The following is a 23,342-nucleotide window of genomic DNA, read 5'->3' as shown; positions in this document are numbered from 1 at the left end:
GAAAATGTAACAAGGTACATTTTGAGGGGTATTTTCCAGGGGAAGCATCACAGCCTGCAGTTCCTCCCATTAAGCAGAGTTCTCTTTTCCATGCACAACTTTAAGCATTTTTCTTTGAGGCTGCACAGCAGCAGTGGTCTAGTACATCCCATCTGTTTTTAACTTAGCTGATATGTTCATGAACCAGGCCCAGGAATACTCAGGAATCTTAGTGTATTGAAGCTCCCTAGAAGCTCAAGGTGCTGGAACAGACACTGCATCTGACATAACTGCATCTGGAGAATGACTAGTCACTTATTCATGTAGATGTGAAATGCCATGAATGACCAGTTTGCTTCTTTTCTGGATATTCCACTTCCACTTAATAATGAATGCTGTTGTACAATATTCACTTTGTTGGTATTCACATTTCTAACCCAGGATAGGGATGTTTGTGTAACACAACCTGTTATTGGTTTGTTAGTCTTCAGTATCCAGTGACTAATAATGAGCCAGTAATTGTCTCCGAAACGGGGTATTTTGTTGTACTGGCTTGAATAGTGTCCCCTCCAAATTCATGGCTACCTGGAACCCATAAATGTGACTTACTTATTTGGGAATACAGTCTTTGCAGATATAATCAAGTTAAGATGAGGTTACACTGGATTAGGGTGGGCCCTAAATGCAATATGACTGGTGTCCTTATTTTTATAAAAGGCAAATTTGGACACAGTGACACAGCCATACAAAGAGAACGCCATGTGATAACAGAGCCAGAGATTGGAGTGATATGTCTACAGGCTAAGGAATGCCAAGAATTGCCAGAAACCACCAGAAATAAGGAAAAAACAAGGAAAGATTCTCCCCTAGAGCCTTCAGAGAGGCCAACACCTTGATTTCAGACTTCTGGCCTTCAGAACTGAGAGACAATAAATTTCTGTTGTTTTAAACCAGCTAGTTTGAGGTACTTTGTTGTGGCAGTCCTAGGAAATTAATAATACTCGTTGATGGTGTCAGACACGTGCATGTCCAAAACCCAAGGGAATGCCATTGCCTAGTGACCACATCTTTTTGCCACAGGCTCCAGTCTGCATAAATGTCAGTTGCTGACACTTGCAGCTCAAAAGCCTTGTTATGGCTGACTGGCCAGAATGGAAGGGCAGCCTGTACAGCTTGTTGGATAGTTTCTAAGGCCTGTTATTGGACAGTGCCCCTTTTGAGTGATCTTATATAGTGAGTTAGGAGGATCCTCATGTGAGGTATGAAGTGCCTCCAACACCCAAACGTGCCTATCACATGTTGTGCCTCATTTTGTTTGCTGAAGCTTTTAAGGCCAACAATTTTTCTTTAAAAAGCTCAGGGCTTTTTCTCTGGGCAGCCCACCTGGTTTCCAAGAATCTTCCTTCAGTGTTTAGCCCCTGTATCTTATTGGGATCTTAATCTTCCAGCCCTGGTTCAGATAATTGACTCATCTTATGAAAGGCAGTCTATATGCTGTGCTTAGCCCTTCCAGTCAGAATAATGCCATCAATGTAATGGTAACAGGACATCTCTGGTAATAGTTCAGCCTTTTTAGATCTTGGCCTATTCACTAATGATGAATTGTGAAGAGTTTAGGTAGCTGTGGCAACATGATAAAATAAAGGTAATTAGAAACTTGTGAAGGCAAATTGGCACTGATTTGCAGAATGCAACAGGATGCTGAGAAGGTATTAGCAATGTCCACCAACCATGGCAAGACAGACTCTTTCAGTCTGCATTACAGACTCTGTGATTGTTAATACTGGAACTGCACGTGTGAGAGAGACTACTGCCACACTGAGCTTCTGGTAGTTCACAGTCCAGAGCCAGATAACATTGTATTTTTCACTGGCCACTGAGGGCCATTATGTGACATAGTTTCTTTAAGCACCTCTTCCTCCACTAGCTCCTTGATCAGTATAGTGAACTCTGACGTCTTCTACTCCCTCTGTCCTCCTTCCCCAGCACCCTATACTACTTCATAGTAACTACATGACTATACTGAAGAAGTCTAGTAGGCTCCAGGTTGGGTACTTGCGTCACTACCACTGTTCTAATTGTGGCATTTCCCCATTGGGAACATCCCTAATGGTCAAGAGAATTATTACCTATAATTAACACATCTATTACCACAACACATTCAGCAGTATCAGTTACAACCACTTGAATGGGTATTGCTCCAAAAGAGTCCACCTGTAAAGTTATACCAGTCTATTGATCAATCTGGAAATTACTTTCCAAATTATTTCTGGAAGTTATTATTAACTGCTTCAAGTAATTTTTTTGACCACACCCAAGGGTGCTTTCTAGCACCGCAGTAACTTATGTCCCAATGTCCAAAAGGGCTTAAAATGTTTGGCAACCTTGGTCACTGTCAAGTCCCCAACATACCTTGACCAGTGCAGGTGGCCTTGGGTCCCTCTTAGGGAAGGATGGACCTTTGCCTTTACTCCAGTCCTATTTGTTCTTAAAGGCAGTAAGGAAAGAGAGGCACTATTGAAGGCACTGGATCAACACCAATCTAAACAGTACAGAACTCTACAAGAGGATCCAGATTCTCTTGGTCCTCTTCCTGTTTGCCCAAATTAATACTAAAGCTGGCAGGTATCTTCCCCTGTTACAGAAGATATACAAATGGACACATCAGGTAAATTCAAACGAAAACCACCATGCACCCACCAGAAAGGTTAAAAAGGAAACACATAAAGTGTGTGTTAGGTATACAGAGCAACTGGAACTATAATACATAGCTGCAATCGGAAAACCACTTTGGAAAACCGTTTGGCAATGTATTACTATAGTTAAACATATGCATAACCTATGACCCAGCAATTCCCCTCCAAGATGCACACATAGACACAGCAAAATACACAAATGAGACTGTTCAAAAGCACTATTCCTAGTAGCCCCAAGCTAAAAACAAGCCAAATACCATCAACAATGAGAGTAAGCGAATTTATCAATTAATCTCACAAACTGAATATTTGGCAAAAGAAGTCAGACCAAAGGGGTTAGAAAGTGTGCATACAATATGATTGCATTTATGTTCAGTTCAAAATCAGGCAAAACTAATCTGTAATATTGTAAGTCATGTGATGGATATCTTTACAGGAGACCAGTAGGGGACTTCTGGGGTGCTAGTTATGAAACTGATCAGAACCCAGTGGGGGCCTCCTGGGCACAAAAACCTTTCTGTGTCCCCAGTTTCTTATTTGCAGGATAAAGGCTTCAGCCTCCTAGACCTTCCTGAATACCAAAGAGCAGATTCAAACAGTTACTAATCAAGGAAGTAAGGGAATGCAGAAACCAAGAATGAGCAGTCAGGAAACTATAGTGCATGGGACTTCCCTGGTGGTCCAGTGGTTAAGGCTCCATGCTCCCAATGCAGGGGGCATGGGTTCAATCCCTGGTCCGGGAACTAAGATCCCACATGCTGAGTGGCATGGCCAAAAAAAAAAAAAAAAAGAAACCGTAATGTAACCATTAAAGCAGGATCCTGGTTCCTCCTCAAGGGATATACATAATCATATCTTTGCGTTCTTCTGCAGGAACTAAGGCTCCCACCTAGGTGGAGGAAGGTAACTTCAGGCTGAGCACAAGAGTCCTGGAACACTGCCCTATTACCTCACCACCAGTCAGAAGAAAGTCACACACCCTGAAGCCCTCACCCCAAATTTTGCCTGTTAAAACCAGCAGGGAGTTTGGGGTTTTTGAGCACAAGCCACCTGTTCTCCTTACTTGGACCTGCAATAAACCTTTCTCTGCTCCAAACTCCAACACCTCAGTTTGGCCTCACTGTGCTTCAGGCACACGAACTTGTATTCAGTAACAGTTACTCTAAGTTCGAGCAATTTATGAAAAATCACCCATCTTTAACGATTTGGGCACTTTTTGGCATGTTACATTCAGAAAGTGGACTTTAAACACTTTATTTATTTATTTTTAATCATAAAAACTGTATCAGGAACAGCTGCACAACCACACCCCCAAGGTCACAAACTGAAGCAAATGCACTCACGAGCAGTAAAGGGTCACTCTCCTTACGTCCTCCTCCACAGGCCAGGCTGCAGTAAAGGCCTGGAGATTCATCTCCTTTAGCCTCCTCCTCGGAATCCGCTCTATCTTCCCTTCCACCTGCCAGAGCCTTCAGACTCTGTGGCGGTATCCAGCGCCAACCCGTGGTAAGCTGAGGCTGAGAGAACAGGACGACCCCTTTTGGCCCTCTGGGACTCCTAGTCCACACTACATGTCCCCGAAGTCCCCGCGGCCGGAAATAAGCTTCCTGTCAGAGCGCGACCGTTGGTGTCAGAGCGCGACCGTTGGTGCCAGAGCGCGACCGGAGGTGCCAGAGCGCGACCGTCCGGAGGTGCCACATCACAGCTGGGACGGCAGACGCGCGGAGTGATTTGCGGAGTCGGCGGAGGAGCCGCAGCTCGCGGCTTGTGCTTTTGGGACGAGTACGGTTCTGAGAGGGGCTCGGAAGGTTTGGGTTGCTGGCTCTCTCGGATCTTTTGGGTACTGGACTACATTTTCCAGAAGCCTGCGGGTGTAACGTTACTTCCTACTAGGTTGTCAGCGCTGTTAATGCTGGAACGAGCTGAGCTGCGCAGCGGCTGTGGGAGCGCGGACTCTTGATGTGGACCGGACCGCTGGGACCCGGCAGGACGCCGGAGAAGCAGAAGGTGAGGCGTTTTCTGAGCCCCGGGACAAAGACCGGCCGTGTCTAGAGCCTCAGGCCTTAGCACGCCACTGTGTGTGTGTGTGTGTGTGTGTGTGTGTGTGTGTGTCTGTGTAACGTGATGTGCCTGTGGGACTGCATGATTTTGTGTGACCACTTGAGAGAGTGGTAATTGTGTCTTCAGACGTGAGAGCGGTTGTGTTAAGCTGCGAGAATGACCAGATAAAGAAGCTTGTCTCCAAGTCACAGACCTGATGTCAGAATGAGAATTTTAGAGCCAGAAACAGCCTCACGTTCGGGGGGCTGAGAAGAGAGGAGGCAAAAATCGAGGTAGTAAGATTACAGTTTCCCCTCAGGAATCCACCTGGGGAGCCCTATGCGGATTCTCGACTTCCACTCTGGTTCCCAAAGAGGGAGGGCATCATTGCTCAGGTCAGTCGCTGAGCTTCGGCTGAGTGTCTACTTTAACTCGTGGGGTGGGGGCCGTGGGGTGGGGCAGGGAGAGTAGAAGATGTTTGGTTCTAACAAATAAGTCTGCGCTCAAAGAAAGGCTTGGTGTCTCAAGATTATTTAACTCTTACCAACTTCTCTGACACAGGTGACCAGAGAACAAGGGAAGAGTAGCTGTTGGACAACTAAGATTTTTATCCAAGGTAAGTTGTTTTTCTCTTTTTTGTCTCTGAATTGCTTTCTGGATTTTCAGGATATATCTTTCTGTCCTCGAAAATCGATAGCAAGAACCCTTTTAGTGATCTGGTTCTTGGGCGTTGCTATTCCAAAGAGTAATGGGGATGGGGGGAAGTTAGAGGAATGGACCCAAAGAAGATGTTCCACTCCATTTCTCTCTTTTTAACCTGAGGTACACATATTCGTGTGCCAAATATTTTAATGTCGCCTGTATACTTAGTCCTTTTCTAAGATTTTTGAAGGAATAGAATAAATCCCACAGAGTGAAATTTGAAGCCTTTCTTTTAGTATTTTCTTCTCAATTTTATTGTTTAAGAGATGATATTGTAAGTATTTAAAAGGTTCAAAAGAGCATTCAGCAAATTCTCCCTCCCAGCTCTGCCGTTAGTCACGGAGTTTTCCCACTTCAGAGGGCAACCAGTGTGACTAGTTTCTTGAGTACTTCCAGGGGGATTCTATGCATATATTAGTACATGACGGGCTTATTCATTTTTAATAGCTGAACTGTATTCCATACTTCTTCCATGTTTAAAAACTGACCCTTACTAACTTTCAGATGGCTATCAGTCTTTTACTATTGTAAACGGTGGTGGGATAAATATAGATGCTCATTTGATGAGTTTATTAGTAGGATGAATACTACTTTCTGGGCCAACTTATGTGTGGACTTTAAATTTTAATACTTCTTGCTATATTTTCCCTCAGAGAGGCTGTATCGTTACTTTACTAATCACTATTTTTTGATTTTATGTTTTATCCAAGGTACTTTGCTAGTTGTTGGAAAGCTTAAGAAAATTATTAATATGCTATTGTAGAGTTTTCAAACTATGGTGTTGTTACCTTATTTTTTGTGTGTGTGGTAAAATCAATTCACTGAGCCATGATCAGCATTTTTTTTAACTTTTTATTATGAAAAATTCAAACTGTACAAAAATAGACAAAATAGTAATGAACCTCTATGTACCATCCTTTGTTCAGCTTCAATAATGATTGACTCATAGCTAGTCTTGTTTGATCTATACCTCTGCCCACCCCAGAATTATTTTGTAGCAAATGCCAGATGTTATTGTATTACTTCATCCATAAACATTTCAGTGTGTATGTGAATGATGAGTCTTTTAAAAAACTTAATCACAATACCATTATTTTCTCTCAAACAATTTTTCTTTAATATCAGATATCCAGTTAGAGTTTAGACTGCCTCTCCGGGCATATCTTTTTTAAATTTTAAAATTTCTTTGAATCTGGGTCCAAATAAGACCTATGTGTTGCGATTGGTTTATAATGTGTTTGTTGAAGAAACTGGGTGATTTGTTCTGTATAGTTTCCCACCGTCTGGTATCATTAACATGTTTTTCTGTATTTCCTATAGATTAAGAGCCTTAGCCTACATGCACCAATTTGAATTTCCTGGATGGGATCAGAAGGAGATCCCAGATTAATTTTCAACACTTTATAATCCAAATATTGGGGAAGGTTTCCTGGGTAGGGAAAGTTCAGGCTCAAATGGACCACATACCAGGTGGACAGTTGCTTCTCCCATTGGACAATCTATGGTTAATGGGTCTGAGGAGAGTATGTGCCTTCAATCTGACCTACAGCCCTTATGAAATGGCAGCAGGATTGAAAATCCATAAAGTTAGAGGGAGACATTATTATTAAAAGACCTCATATGTGATGAGTCTTCATGTGCATGGAGGGTGAGACATGCTCCCTCTAAATATAGGAAACAGTGATAAGGAGGTTTCCTAAAGTTTCTTTGAGATGTGAGTCAGACAGGAGGCCTTAAATTAAGAGAGATTAAGGCTTGAGGCAAGAGAGAGACACATGTAGGTGTCCTTTTGCCACACTGCCATTTATTTATTTTTCACATCTTTATTGGTGTATAAATGCTTTATAATATTGTGTTAGTTTATGGTGTACAACAAAGTGAATCAGCTATATGTATACATATATCCCCATACACACTGCCACTTAAAAAAGGGAGCTGTTTAGGGGCTTCCCTGGTGGCACAGTGGTTGAGAGTCCACCTGCTGATGCAGGGGACACGGGTTCGTGCCCTGGTCTGGGAAGATCCCACATGCCATGGAGCGGCTGGGCCCGTGAGCCATGGCCGCTGAGCCTGCGCGTCCGGAGCCTGTGCTCTGCAACGGGAGAGGCCACAACAGTGAGATGCCTGCATACCGCAAAAAAAAAGGGAGCTGTTTAAAGAGACCATTGTGTCTCTTAATTAAGCCAGCTGCCTGGGACCTATTGGGAGATGAAAGTTCCATTGAATGCCTTTCGCAAGAGCCCAACATTGTGTGTTTTGAGAAGTGAAATGTATGCCTTGGTCACTACTAGTAATGTCTTGAACTCTGAAGGGAATAAGGATTGTCCTGGTGAGTCCTTGTGTATGTAGAGACGAGTGACTTTGATTTATATTTGAGTATCTGTAAGGCAAGAGATTCCCAGATTTCTTTACCCTTAAAGGGACAACTCTTAGGCAATGGCCCAAGAGTTTGTAAAAATGTGCAGATGGGACCATTTGTTTGTCAGGACATTTGTGCAGAGATGACTTCCTAAAGTTTGACCACTTGTTCTGATCCTTGGATCCTGTCCTTTATGGGGGACATCCTAGTTAAGGAATGGAAAGCAGCAACATTCCACTTAGCTCCATCACCTATGATGGTGGCAGTGCTATTCATAAAGTCTGTGGGCTCACATTGCTGTTTACTTAGTTAAATCCCAGGAGGATTCCTAGTCAAGGGCTCTGAGGGAGAGGTGACCTCCTCTAGCACCATGGCATCTGGCAAGGGACCAAGGACAGGGAAGACCACTCCCTCCTGTAGGTGGAACATTCCAGAGTGCTCAGGCTTGGCTGAGCCTATGGGATGTACCTGTGCTGAGTTTGTGGGGGTGCTGCCTCCATGATCCAAGGCATAGTAGGCATCTGGGTTCAGAGAGTCCCAGGCTTAGGGTCTTTGAAAGCCTTTATCTCCAAGAGATCTTAGTATATAGCCAGCAGTTGTCACTCTAGTGGTGTATAGCATAGGGCCAAAAGGGGCACTTTCTTGCATCTTAAGCCTGTAGGCACCTGGTGGCCATCAGAGGGGGTTCAGAGGCATGAGAGGAGGTTGCTGCAGCCTCTGCAGAGGAGTCTCTGAGGGCACTAACAGGAGTGACTGCTGATTTTAATTTGAACAGATTCTGGAGCCTTTTATTGGCAGGGTTCCTTTCCAAGGTGGGATGATTTGTAAGTAACGGCATCAGTGAGATTAACTAAAATTTGTAAGTAAGGAATATGTTGCTTCCAGACCCAAATACGACTGAAAGACATTATGGGTGCTGAGAGATTTTACTGTAGTTTCTTGACAGTGTCAGGCATAGAGTTGCCCTGTTTTACCAATACTTTTCAGGAATTTAATGAAGGTGTCAGGGCTTTGCATTATGTGTGAGGCAGTGGCCTATGTCTTTTTTTGTGAGCTCTTTTGTGAATATTTTTATGTCCTTAATGAGCATGTTAAATGAATCTCCTCAGAGGAGGACGTCGTCCATATAATGTCATACCTGTGCTCCTGGAAAAAGGTGGATGCAGTTAAGACTATGTACAATGGCAAGGCTACTGAGGTATCCGTGGGTAGCCTGGCAAAGATACATTGTGTTAGACCTTGATAAGAGAAGTATTTAGGGTGTGGGTTTAGCAAACTTCCTGTGAAGAGGAATTGAGAGTTTTTAGCCATGACATCAACATTGGGTCAAGACAGCACTTGTGAAATATTTTATCATAGGCTCGTACCTCATGCCACACACAAAAATTTACTCAAAATGCACCATCGACCTAAATGTAAGAGTACAAGCAGCCAAAGGGGAAAAAAATACATAAATTGGATTTCTTCAAAATTAAACTTTCAAGCTTCAAGGGACACCACCAAGAAAGTGAAGATACAGCCCACAAAGTGGGACCCGAAATTTGAAAATCACAAGTTCAGGAAGGGAATTGTATTTTGGAATATATGAGGAATTATTACAACTGAAATAAAAAGACAAATAACCAAAATTTTTTTATTCCTTTTTCCTTTTGGCCACGCCACGACACATTCCCCAACCAGGGATCGAACCCATGTCCCCTGCAGTGGAAGCACGGAGTCTGAACCACTTGCACCTCCAGGGAAGTACCACCAAATTTTTTAAATGAACAAAGAATTGGAATATACATTTCTCCAAAGAAAATACACAAATGACAAATAAGCACATAAAGATGTTCAACATCATTGTGGAAATGCAAATCAAAATCATGACATACCACTTCAGACCCACTAGAATGAATTTAATGCAAAAGATGGCGAAGATGTGGAAAAAATGGAACTTTGATATATTGGTGGAACTGTAAGATGATGCAGCTGCTTTGAAAAAGAGTTGGCAGTTCCTCAAAAAGGTAAACATGGAGTTACCATATGATCCAGCAATTCTATTCCTAGGTGTTTATATCTAAGAGAAATGAAACATATGTCCACATAAAAACATGTACATGAATGTTCTTAGTAGCATTATTCTTAGTAACAATAAGTGAAAACAATGCAAATGTCCATCAACTGATGAATGGGAAAAATGTGGTGTATCCATACAATGGAACATTATTTAGCAATATGTATAAAGGCAAAGGTACTAATCTATGCTGCAGCATATGCTAACCTTGAAACATTATGCTATGTGAGAGAAGCCCATCACAAAGACCACATATTGTATGATTACATTTATATGAAATGACTAGAATAAGCATATGTGTAGATATAAAGAGTGGATTAGCAGTTGCCAACGTCTGAGGGAACAAGAGTGGGAAGTGACTGCTAAGGGGTATGGGGTTTTGGATAATGAGAATATTCTAAAATTAGATGGTTGTGCATCTCTGTGAGTATACTAAAAACCACTCAGTTGTATTTTTAAAAGGATGAATTTATGGAATGTTGAGTTATATGTCAGTGAAGCTGTTACGAAAAGAAAGAAGTATAAGGAAGATTTTATAGCCAGTGGGGGCAGAGAGTGGTTAAATTCACAGACCTGTTTGCTGATCACGTAAGTGTTAATTGTATAAAGAATCTAGCGCATAGTATGTGCTCTATGGAAATTATTTGTTGTACAGCCACTTTCTCAAGTCATCCCCAGCCTTACATTTAGAGGCAGAATGATGTTCAGCAGGATAACAAGGGAGTGCTGCCTCCAGAATTCCTGAGTTCAGCTGAGGCCATGATTGGATGCAACAGGCAGCCTTCTTATTTTGTTTTTAATTTTTTGGCAACGCCACGTGGCATGCGGGATCTTAGTTCCCCAACAAGGGATTGAACCTGCGCCCACTGCAGTGAAAGCGAGGAGTCTTAACCACTGGACCGCCAGGGAAGTCCCCAGGCAGTTTTCTGTTAAAGGATGTTTTGGGGAATTCCCTGGCGGTCCAGTGGTTAGGACTCTGTGCTTTCACTGCCGAGGGCCCAGGTTCAGTCCCTGGTTGGGGAACTAAGATACCACAAGCCATGCAGCCAAAAAATAAATTAATTAAATAAAACTTTAAAAAATTAATTAAAAACAAAAAGAATGCTTTGGATTTGTGCCTTGGTTACTTGATGAGTCTAGTGTGACTTCGTGTGGCCTGGATGAAGCCTACAATTTGTTCTCAAAATGCTTCTTGCACCTTGGAATGTGAGAACGAGCCAGGGAGGCACCCTGAGCTATTTATATTTAGTGTGTTGAGTCTGGGGGAAAAAGGCAGATCTTAGTTGTGGGAAGTGTTTGTTCCAAGATTTGGCCTACATGGATACAGAGCACTTCTAGGCCTGAGGGCCCCATCAATGTCCTTGAAGCAGGTATGACTTGGATACATTTTGGATCAGAGGCCCCTAGTCTGAAAATATTAACCACTCAGGACAGGTCAGAGAACCCTACGAACATCATAGGAATTGGGTACTGCTTTAGCATAAATTAATTCTTCTGTATCTATGTTTTTTGGGATTGGGGAAGGGATTTGATTGTTTATATTTCTGCAAATCTCAGTATATATATTGGGGCATGGAAGGGACCAGGTGCCATGAAAAGGGAAGGAAATATTTATCTTAACTTAGTCATTTAGAAGGAAGCCTATTCTCATAGTTTCCTTTTTCTTTCCTGACTCTGTATTCTCAGGACTCAGCACTTCTCCAGAGGAGGACTAATAATTTTCCCTTCTAAGCCATGCCCCATGTGAGTTGGTGTTTTTTCTTCTCCTCATCAAATAGTCATTGTTTTCTAGGATATGAATGCTCAATATTCTTATCTCCAGATTTTCTGCCTCACTAAGCCCCACCCTCTCTTCTCTAGCCATATTTAGGGATCCATTCTGCAAATCAGGAAATGTATTAAGGAAAGAGTAGAACCTCTTGTGTCAGAATGTGGTTTAATGAGATGGGACTACACATGCAAAATTCATTCTTTCTCACTGACCTCCATTTTCTGGTTGATGACGATAGAAAATTGCTGTTTATCTCAGAATGTGGTGAAATCTTTGGTCTGTGAGGCTTTTAAGATTGGAAATGTGATCAAATGTAGGATTGAGAACAGAGAGAGAGCATGTCATGTCAGTGAGTACCTCAGAGGCGAATACCAGTGACAAGGTCCATTTCAAATTTGAATAGAATGTGTAAGTCAGGGGCCACATCTGTGTGAGTTTAGCTCATCTTTCATTGGTTTTCTGTTGCTCAGAATAAGCAAAGTGTACAGTGAGCAATGATGAGTGGTAAAATGATCATCCAGAGGGTTAGATATTTGCGAATTTTAGAAACAGAGCTGATGTTAGAGAAGGAAAACAAACTAAATACTGGAAAATAAGAAAATGATTACAGGGAATTCCCTGGTGGTCCAGTGGTTAGGACTCTGTGCTTTCACTGCCAAGGGCTGGGGTTCAATCCCTGGTGGGGGCACTAAGATCCCACAAGCTGTGCTGTGCAGCAAAAAAACAAAAAGAAAAAAAGAAAAAGATTACAATTATAATATGGAATATTATATACCTTATAAAAATGATGTCTATGAAAGGATTTGCCAAGACAAGGAAGAATATTATTGCTAAGTTATTCTGAGACTTGAGTTGGAAATAAATTCTTAAATTATATAGAAATCTTATTTTCTAAAATAAACTTTTTTTTTTTTTTTTTGTGGTACGTGGGCCTCTTACTGCTGTGGCCTCTCTCATTGTGGAGCACAGGCTCCGGACGTGCAGGCTCAGCGGCCATGGCTTACGGGCCCAGCTGCTCCACGGCATGTGGGATCTTCCCGGACCAGGGCACGAACCCGCGTCCCCTGCATCGGCAGGCAGACTCCGCAACCACTGCGCCACCAGGGAAGCCCTAAGATAAACATTTTAAAAGATATTTGGAATGGGCCCATCAGTTTTGTTTTTTTCTCTTTTTTCTCCCTCCCTTCCTCCTCCCATCCTCTCTTTCTTCCCTCCCTTCCTTCCTTCCTTTTTCTTATTTTCAATTCTTTAAAGGGAAGAGGGGAGGAAGGAATTTGCAACTTATTTGAGAATTTGCATATGTTATGTGCTTGCACACAGTATTTCATTTAATCAGAGAACTCCACTTACCTGGCTTTTGTTCATTCTTGTAACTGTTCACAAAAAGCTATTACAGAGTAATAGGAATGTTTAGAAACTATTTAGGTGCTCTGCATTTATCACACTCTCTTCCTATCTGTTACTTAGCCATATTGCAAGCTTCCAGCTTCAACATATTTCTGTTTTGGCCACTTTATGTAATACTTTTCTTCTCTCATTACTTCTAAAAAATATTTCTTTACTTACCATTAACCGTGGGTTGTCATTTCAGAGTTTGGTGTCATTCAAGGATGTGGCCATAGACTTCTCACAGGAAGAGTGGGAGTGCCTGGACTTGCAACAGAAGGATTTGTACAGAGACGTGATGTTGGAGAACTACAGCAACCTGGTCTCACTGGGTAATTTTGTCTGTTCCTAATAATTCAGCTTCAGTCTTTGTGAAATTTAGAAAAGTTTCCAAGTGCCTAGCTGAATTTCAGACCCCTAGTCCCAAATAAATTTTTTGTGCTTTATAAACTTTGAAATGGACAGCTCCATTGGGCACTTTTATCTACTCTTTTCTTCAGATATCCTTTCTCTGAATCTTTCTGTAATTGACCTTCTTACTTGATGAACAGTGGACTCAATTTTAATTCTGGACAAACAGAGTGTAACCGTATCTATTTCCATTCTTATAAGCAGGATTTTCCATTTCTAAGCCAGATGTGCTCTCCTTATTGGAGCAAGGGAAGGACCCTTGGAAGGTTGTACGGGATGTGACAAGAGGTCTGAGCCCAGGTGAGTAAGAGATGATCAGGCAAAGGGAGGCTGTTGTTAAATTCCTTCATAAGTTGGCCACACCTTTGAGTTATTAGCTCCAAAGTTCTCCTCACAGACCCAACCAAGGCCTTTTACTCCTAGGCCTGTAGAGTAAAATCCTGAGCCCTGGAGGACAAAACTGTTTTAGCATCAGTTACCTAAGGAATCCCCTTCTTTGCTCCAATTACCACTTCCCTTGTTTTCTTTCATGTTCCCCTGTATTTTCAAACAGGGAATAGCCCTCCTTTTTCGGTGATAACCATTTTAACATTTTATATTTTTGACCCAGTGAAACCTGTATGAGTCTTTATCCAACAAATATTTTTAAATACCCTTTATATTATAAGTATTGAGAATATAACAGTAAACAAGAAAAATTCCGTATCCCCATTGATCTTTCCTAGCAGAAGAAATAGTAACAAATAAAAATATACAAAGAGTGATGAGTGTTATGAAGTAAAACAAAAAGCATAGAGAATCACAAAGTAATGGGGGGAGGTGTTCTTATAGAAAGAGTGGTTAAGGATGGCTCTCTGAGGTGCTCGCATTTGAGGGGAGACATGAATAGAGTAAGCCATGCAAATTCTGGGAGAAGAGCAGGTTTTTGTTTTTTAGGGTTTTTTGTTTGTTTTTTGGCCACCCTGCATGGCTTGTGGGATCTTAGTTCCCCAACCAGAGATCAAACCCAGGCCCTCAGTAGTGAAAGCTCAGAGTCCTAACCACTGGACTGCCAGGGAATTCCCAAGAAGAGCAGTTAACGCGGAGGGACTAGCAGTTGCAGAGGAACTGAGGTAGCAGTGAGTTTGATCCTTTTGAGGATCAACAGGTAAGTGTGGCTAGGGTGAGTCAGGGAGAACAGAAATAGAAGAAAATAATGTATCAATATAGATTCATCAGTTTTAACAAATGTACTGCACCAATGCAAGATATTAAGTTATTACTGATCAGGGAACCTGGAGGGGAAGGAAAAGGGAGCATGTGGGAACTCTCTGGACTTAATTCAGTTTTTCTGTAAACCTAAAACTACTCTTAAGAAATAAAGTCTTAATTAAAAAACATAAGATAAACTATAGCATGGGTTCATAGCAATTCAATTCAGATTCTGAATTATAGGCTTTTTATTTAACCCTTTTTAAGATCTTACAGCTGCATCTATTTTCTCCCATGCCAGGAGTCCCAGTTATCAAGGACACTAAGAATGATGCAATTAGAATATCACATAATTACATATTTTATCCCACATTATACAAGAAGCCTCTAAAATAAGAAGATCAACACTACAACTAACAATATGATTACTCAAAACAGTTTGAGATAATTGTTTTCGCAGTTTTTTGTTCCCTTCATAGGGTATATCACAGTCAAATTACTATGTTTGAAAGTTATTTGAAGTAGTTTCCTTGTATGGTTATGCCACCAATTGTAAATATTGGTTCTTTTTTTTTTTCTTTCAATTTTTAAGCTGTGCTTTCTTGTAATTTAATTTTGTTTTATAATTATTTAATATATTTATATACCACCAAAGTCAAATCTACAAAACAAGTTATATTCAAAGAAATCTGACCTCTATTCCTGGCTCCTCCACCTGTTCCTTCCCTACCCTGTAACTATGGGGTTTATTCCTCTCCCTTTTTAAAATAAAAGCAAATGTGTATTATACATTTATACTTCCTCTACCTCCTCTCCTTCCTAAGATAAAAAAGAGCATAACTATACATACTTTTGTTGACATTTCTTTTTTTTTTTCTTAATTAATTAATTTATTTTTGGCTGCATTGGGTCTTCGCTGCTGTGTGTGGGCTTTCTCTAGTTGCGGTGAGTGGGGGCTACTCTTCATTGCAGTGTGCGGGCCTCTTATTGCGGTGGCCTCTCTTACTGCTGAGCATGGGCTCTAGGCACACGGGCTTAGTTGCTCCATGGCATGTGGGATCCTCCTGGACCAGGGCTTGAACCCATGTCCCCTGCATTGGCAGGTAGATTCTTAACCACTGCGCCACCAGGGAAGCTCGACATTTCTTTTACAATTAATAGTGTATTTCAATCAGCACTTCATATTAATATAAAGAGATATTCCTTTTTAACTGCTTCATAGTACTCCATGATGTGGATATACCATGATTATTTCAACCAGCCACCTACTGATGGACAATTGGGTTATTAATCTTTTTCTGTAACAAATTATGCTTCAGTGAAAACTTTCTGCATCAAAAATTTTGAAATTTGCTGGTGCAATTAAAAAATTTTTTTTTATTGCTTTATTTTTTTGTTTGTTTTTTGGCCATGCCACACAGCATGTGGGATCTTGGTTCCCTGACCAGGGATCGAACCTGTGCCCCCTGCAGTGGAAGCGCGGAATCTTAACCACTGGACCACCAGGGAAGTCCCGCTAGTGCAATTTTGAGATAGAGTTCACATAAGTATAGATATTTATACATATCTATTTTTTCCCAGCTTGTCCTTTTACTTTCCTTAGTGTGTTTTTGACATGCTAACCTTTTCTTTTGTTTTTTACTGTAACATGGTCATTTTTTAAAATTTTACTTCTTCTACATAGATAATTAATCCAACATCATTTTTTTTTTGGCCCCACCACACGGCATGTGGGATCTTAGTTCCCCGACCAGGGATTGAACCCTGCAGTGGAAGCATGGAGTCTTAACTACTGGATGTGGGAAGTCCCAATGTGGTCATTTTTATCAAGTTGTGATTTGGAAAAATTTCCCCATTCCTAAGTTATAGAAGAAGTCACCCAAGTTTTATTCTAGTTATTTCTGTGTTTTCATTTCTCTGAGTAAGGATATCTGATCCATTTGGAATTTATCCTACTGTAAGCTCTAAGGTACTAATGCAATTTCATCTTTTTTTCTCTATGTTTATCCTTATGTCGTGTTTTTTTTTGTTTTTGTTTTTTTAAGGGAGAAGGAAGGTTTCATTATTTGCAGCAAGTAAGGAGAGCACTGGGGATCTTTCCCAAAGCAGTGTCTCCTATGTTTATCCTTATGTTTATCACTTTCATTTATTAAAAAAGAGTCCATCTTTTCCCTACTTGTTTTAGCTGCTACTGTTACTGTATGCTAAATTTGCACTTATAATTGTGTCTATTTATGGATTTTGCTTTTCTGTTCCATTGGTTGCACTGACATCTTATGAGTATGATATTCAGTTTGAGTCCACCATTTCTATCTTAGAAGTTTCATTTTTCCAGGAATATGAAAATAGCATTTGTTTACTTGTTATCTTACAGACTGGGAATCCAGGTGTGAAACCAAGAAGCTATCATCAAAAAGAGAAATTTATGAACTAGAAGCATCTCAATGGGAGATAGTAGAACAACTTACAAGCCGTAAGTGTGAGTGCAAAAGTTTTCAAGATGATAAGGAATGCAGAGACCAGTTTGAAAGCCATTTAGGAAATAAAGAGGGACTTTTTAGGCAACTAGTAGTCTATGAAGAAATGCCTAATTTTAGTCAAACCACATCCCTTACATTACAACAGAGAATTCATTCTACTGAGAAATTCTATGAATGTAAAGCGTGCAGAAAATATTTTATCCTTGGCTTTCAACAGACTGAACATCAGAAAAATCATTCTGATGAAAAATTCTATGAATGTAAAGAATGTGGAAAGGCCTTTATTTGGGACTCACAACTTACTTACCATCAGAGAGTTCATGTTGCTAAGAAACCCTATGAATGTAAGGAATGTAGAAAAGCTTTTATCTGTGCCTCGCAACTTATTTGTCATCAAAGAATTCATACTGGAGAGAAACCTTATGAATGTAAAGAGTGTGGGAAGGCCTTTATTCGTAGCTCTCATCTTACTCAGCATCAAATAATTCATACTGGTGAAAGACCCTATGAATGTAATGCATGTGGGAAGGCCTTTTTTCGTGGCTCACAACTTACTTACCATCAGAGAGTTCATACTGCAGAGAAACCCTATCAATGTAAGGAATGTGGAAAGGCCTTTATTCGTGGCTCTCAACTTACTGAACATCAGAGAATTCATACTGGTGAGAAACCCTATGAATGTAAGAAATGTGGGAAAGCCTTTAGTTATGGTTCACAGCTTACTCTACATTATAGACTCCATACTGGTGAAAAGCCTTATAAATGTAAAGATTGTGAGATGTCCTTTATTCGTGGCTCACAACTTACTGAACATCAGAGGATCCATACAGGTAAGAAACCACACGAATGTAAACAGTGTGGAAAGGCCTTTAACTATGGCTCACAGCTTATTCGACATCAGAGGATTCATACTGGCGAGAAACCATATGAATGTCAAGAATGTGGGAAATCATTTATTCGTGGCTCACAACTTACTGAACATCAAAAAATTCACACTGGTGAAAAACCCTTTGAATGTAAGGAATGTAGGAAAGCCTTTATTCGTGGCTCACATCTTACTCAGCATCAGAGAATTCATACTGGTGAAAAGCCCTATGAATGTAAAGAATGTGGAAAGGCCTTTATTTATGGCTCACAACTGTCTCAACATCAGAAAATTCATACAGGTGAGAATCCCTATGAATGTAAGCAGTGTGGGAAGATCTTCATTTGTGCCTCACAACTTAATCTACATCAGATTTTTCATACTGGTAGGAAACCATATGAATGTAAGGAATGTGGTAAGACTTTTATTCGTAGCTCACAGCTAACTTACCATCAGAGAGTTCATACTGGTGAGAAGCCCTATGAATGTAATGAATGTGGGAAGGCCTTTATTCGCGGTTCACATCTGACTCAGCATCAGAGAATTCATACTGGTGAGAAACCATACAAATGTAACGAATGTGGAAAGGCCTTTAATCGTGGATCACAACTTACTCAACATCAGAGAATTCATTCTGGCGAGAAGCCTTATAAATGTAATGCATGTGGTAAGGACTTTAGACGTCATTCACACCTTACTCAACATCAGAAACTTCATAATGGAGAAAAACTGTATGAAAAAATTAATTTAGTAAATCCTTTACCTGTTTGTCCATGACATTCACCTTTGGGATATCAGAAAATTCAGATTATGAATGTGAGAATCCTTTTTTACTTAAACTCATAAGTAACTCACCTTCAGAGAATTCACATTTAAGAAAGGCTAGATTAATATAAGTGCAGAATTACTTTCCATCATATTTCAATCCTAGTTAGACATTAGTGAATTCATACGAGAGCTCAACCCTAAAATGTAGGGTTCTCTTGTACAGTATCACCTGAGCTCCACCATTTAGTATGTGGGTGTTCCTTTGCAAAAGTTACTTAACCCCTGTTTGTTTTAGTTTCCATTAATATCACATATTTCATCATAGTGTTCTGCAATTTAAAGAAGTAAATACATATACCGTAAAGCCTTAAAGCAATGTGTGCTACATAGTTAATGCTTAATAAATGTTAACTATTATTGTAAACATTACTTTTATTTAGTGTTTTAATCATTACTTTTAATCTTACTTTACAGAATTCAAATGAGAAGGAAACTTTACAAATACAATACATACGGTAAATCTTTCATCACTCTTACTAAGCCTCAGGTAAATCATTTTGGAACAAAACATTCTAATATTATTAATGTGAGGTTATACCTGATTCTGAATCAAAATTCTTACTAAAAGGAAACCCTAAGGGGAAAAAAGTGTTTTGCCCTTACAAATAAAGCTGCTTGTGAACATTTTTGTATAAATTTTTGCGTGAACATAAACTTCCATTTCTCTGGTCTAAAGTTTAAGAGAGTAGTTTCTGGGTTATATAGTAAATGAACGTTTCTCTTATAAGAAATGGACAAATCATTTTCCAAAGTGGCTTTTCAATTTTATATTCACACCAGGAACATGAGTGACAGTTTCTCTGTATCTCTACCAGCATTTGGTTTTTTCACCATTTTTTAATCTTAGCCATTCTGATAGGTGTGTAATGATATCTCTTTGTGGTTATAATTTCCATTTCCCTAGGGGCTAATGATGGTGTGCTTATTTGCCATCCCTGTATCCATTGTGGTGAAATGACTGCTTCATTTTTGAATTGTATCTTTTTTTTTAACTGTTGGATTGTGAGAGAGTGCTTTCTTTATTCTAGACAATACTAGTCCTTTGTTTGATATGTAGTTTGCAAAAATTTTCCCCAGTGCATAGCTTTTCATCCTTTTAGCAGGGTTTTTTGAAAAGCAAAACTTTTTAATTTTGATAAGGTCTAGCTTATTACTTTTTCCTTTTACGGATTTAGCTTTTGGTGTTAAATCTAAGGACTTGGGCTTCCCTGGTGGCGCAGTGGTTGAGAGTCCGCCTGCTGATGCAGGGGACATGGGTTCATGCCCTGGTCCGGGAAGATCCCACATGCCGCGGAGTGGCTGGGCCCGTGAGCCGTGGCCGCTGAGCCTGCACGTCCGGAGCCTGTGCTCCACAGTGGGAGAGGCCACAACAGTGAGAGGCCCGCGTACGGTAAAAAACAGAAAACAAAAAAAACCTATATATATATATATATATATATATATATATATATATATATATATATATATATATGGACTCCTTTTCTAGCTCCAGATCCCAAAGATATTCTCCTACATTTTTGCCTGAAGTTTTCATGGTTTTATGTTTTGCATTTAAGTCTGTGATCCATTTTGAGTTAATATTTGCATACATTATAAACTTTAGCTTCATGTTATTTCTTTGTTTTTGTTGCCTTATGGGTGTCCAGTTGTTCTAGTACCATTTGTTGAAAAGACTACCTTCAATAAATTGATTTTGTGCCTTTATATTTGTGTATGTCTATTTCTGTATTTTCTCTGCACATGTCTGAGTGTGCCTATCCCTCTGCCAGTACCACCCTGTCTTGGTTACTGTCACTCTATAGGATTTCTTAATATTGGGTAGAGTGATTCCTCCCACTTTACCTTTTTAAAATTGACTTAACTATTCTAGATCTTTTGCCATTTCATATAAATTCTAGAATAAAGTAACCTATATCTACAAAAAAAAGAGTTTGCTGAGTTGTAATAGAATTTCAATTTGGGGATAATTGACATCTTTACTCTCTGAGTCTTCCAATCCATGAACATGATATGTATCTTCATTTTTAGGTCTTTATTATGGGTTTAATTGTGTTCCCCAAAATATTCAAGTCCTAACTCTCAGTACCTGTGAATGTGACCTTATTTGGAAATACAGACTTTGCAGATGTAATCAAATTAAGGTGAGGTCATATTGGATTAGAGTGAGCACTACTCTAATGACTAGTATCCTTAAAAGAAGAGGGAAATATGGACACAGACACATAAGGAAAGCCATGTGAAATCAGAGGCAAGGTTGGAATGATGCATCTACAAGCCAAGGAACACTAAGGCTTACTAATAACTACCAGAAACCAGAAAGGGCAAGAAAGAATCATCCCCTAGCACCTTTAGAGAAAGCATGGCCCTGCCAGTACCTTGATTTTGGACTTCTAGCCCCCAGAACTGTAAGAAAATTAAGTTGTTGTTTTAAACTAAGTTTGTGGTAATTTGTTATGGCAGCCCTAGAAAACTAATATAGTCTTTGATTTCTCTTATTAGGATTTGTAATTTTTGGCATACAGATGACATACATGATTTATAAGTGTATATCTAAGTGTTTCATTTTCTTTGGAAAAGTTGTAAATGGTGTGCTTTTCCTTTTAGCTATTAATCACTAGTATACACAAATTATGTACATATACATATATACAAATCAATATACAAATTATATAATTGGTGAGTTCTACAGCAAAGCCATAGACTAATATCAATATAATTTGTATATGGGTTACAAATAACTTGTATATTGATCTTGTAATCTATTATCTTGCTGCAGAACTCACTAATTAGTTCTGGAAGTTTTTGTTTTGTACATTCCTTGGGATTTTCTACATAGATAATCATGTCAGCTATAAACAGGGACAGTTTTTTTCTTCTAGTCTGTCTTTTGTTTTTCTTCCCTTATGGTGACTATTACTTCCAGTGTTATGTTGAGTAAGAGCGGTACAAGCATATATCCTTGCCTTGTTTCTGATCTTAGGGGAAACTCTCAGTCTTTCACTATTAAGTATTATGTTAGCTATAGGTTTTGTGTAGGTGCTCTTTTTTATTTTTTTATCTTTTTTATTTAACATCTTTATTGGAGTGTAATTGCTTTACAATGTTGTGTTAGTTTCTGCTGTATAACATAGTGCATCAGCTATATGCATATGTATATCCCCACATCCCCTCCCACTTGCATCTCCCTCCCACCCTCCTTATCCCACCCCTCTAGGTGGTCACAAAGCAGCGAGCAGATTTCCCTGTGCCATGCAGCTACTTCCCACTACCTATTTTATGTTTGGTAGTGTATATATGTCAATGCTATTCTCTCACCTCGTCCCAGCTTACCCTTCCCCCTCCCTGTGTCCTCAAGTCCATTATCTACATCTGTGCCTTTATTCCTGTCCTGCCCCTAGGTTCATGAGAACCTTTTCTTCTTGTTTTTAGATTCCATATATATGTGTCAGCATACAGTATTTTTTTTTCTCTTTCTGACTTACCTCACTCTGTATGACAGTCTCTAGGTCCATCCACCTCACTACAAATAATTCAATTTCGTTTCTTTTTATGGATGACTAATATTCCATTGTATGTATGTGCCACATCTTCTTTATCCATTCATCTGTCGATGGACGCTTAGGTTTCTTCCATGTCCTGGCTATTGTAAATAGTGCTGCAATGAACATTGTGGTACATTGTCTTTTTTTTTTTTTTTTTTTTTTTTTTTTACATTGTCTCTTTTTGAATTATGGTTTTCTCAGGGTATATGCCCAGTAGTGGGATTGCTGCGTCATATGGTCATTCTATTTTTAGTTTTTTAAGGAACCTCCATACTGTTCTCCATAGTGGCTGTATCAATTTACATTCCCACCAACAGTGCAAGAGGGTTCCTTTTTCTCCACACTCTCTCCAGCATTTATTATTTGTAGATTTTGTGATGATGGCCATTCTGACCAGTGTGAGGTGACATCTCATGGGAGTTTTGACTTGCTCTTCTCTAATAATGACGTGCATTTTTTCATGTGTTTGTCAGCAGTCTATATCTTCTTTGGAGAAATGTCTATTTAGGTCTTCTGCCCATTTTTGGACTGCACTCTTTGTTTTTTTCATACTGAGCTGCATGACCTGCTTCTATATTTTGGAGGTTAATCCTTTGACAGTTGCTTCATTTGCAAATAGTTTTTCCCTTTCTGAGGGTTGTCTTTTCATCTTGTTTATGGTTTCCTTTGCTGTGCAAAATCTTTTGAATTTAATTAGGTCACATTTGTTTATTTTTTGTTTTTATTTTCATTACTCTAGGAGGTGGGTCAAAAAAGATCTTGCTGCGATTTATGTCATAGAGTGTTCTGCCTATGTTTTCCTCTAAGAGTTTAATAGTGTCTGGCCTTACATGTAGACCTTTAATCCATTTTGAGTTTATTTTTGTTTATGGTGTTAGAGAGTGTTCTAATTTCATTCTTTTACATGTAGCTGTCCAGTTTTACCAGCACCACTTATTGAAGAGTATGTCTTTGCTCCATTGTATATTCTGGCCTCCTTTGTCATAGATTAGGTGACCGTAGATGCGTGGGTTTATCTCTGGGCTTTCTATCCTGT

At 39.7% G+C, this 23,342-nt stretch overlaps 1 protein-coding gene across 8 annotated transcripts; it reads left to right on the top strand.

Moving 5' to 3' along the window:
- The first annotated feature begins 4,238 nt into the window (after positions 1–4,238).
- Positions 4,239–20,468, top strand: LOC101290352 (zinc finger protein 345). Of its 8 annotated transcripts, none has more exons than XM_049702924.1 (9): positions 4,239–4,457; positions 4,569–4,682; positions 5,035–5,110; positions 5,277–5,331; positions 9,457–9,782; positions 11,519–11,575; positions 13,195–13,321; positions 13,602–13,700; positions 16,966–20,468. In XM_049702924.1, exons 6-9 carry the CDS (start codon positions 11,567–11,569, stop codon positions 18,711–18,713), a joined length of 1,983 nt encoding a protein of 660 aa, XP_049558881.1. In that variant the 5' UTR covers positions 4,239–4,457; positions 4,569–4,682; positions 5,035–5,110; positions 5,277–5,331; positions 9,457–9,782; positions 11,519–11,566; the 3' UTR covers positions 18,714–20,468. The 8 variants fall into 8 exon arrangements, with proteins under 8 accessions (XP_049558881.1, XP_049558880.1, XP_049558882.1 ...); XM_049702923.1 differs by having other exon boundaries at positions 4,863–5,110; XM_049702925.1 differs by having other exon boundaries at positions 4,239–4,483.
- Positions 20,469–23,342: the final 2,874 nt, after the last annotated feature.

This window comes from Orcinus orca, chromosome 20 (genome assembly GCF_937001465.1).
Source record: "Orcinus orca chromosome 20, mOrcOrc1.1, whole genome shotgun sequence".
Classification (NCBI taxonomy): Eukaryota; Metazoa; Chordata; class Mammalia; order Artiodactyla; family Delphinidae; genus Orcinus; species Orcinus orca.
This window is presented reverse-complemented; position numbering and strand designations above follow the sequence as displayed.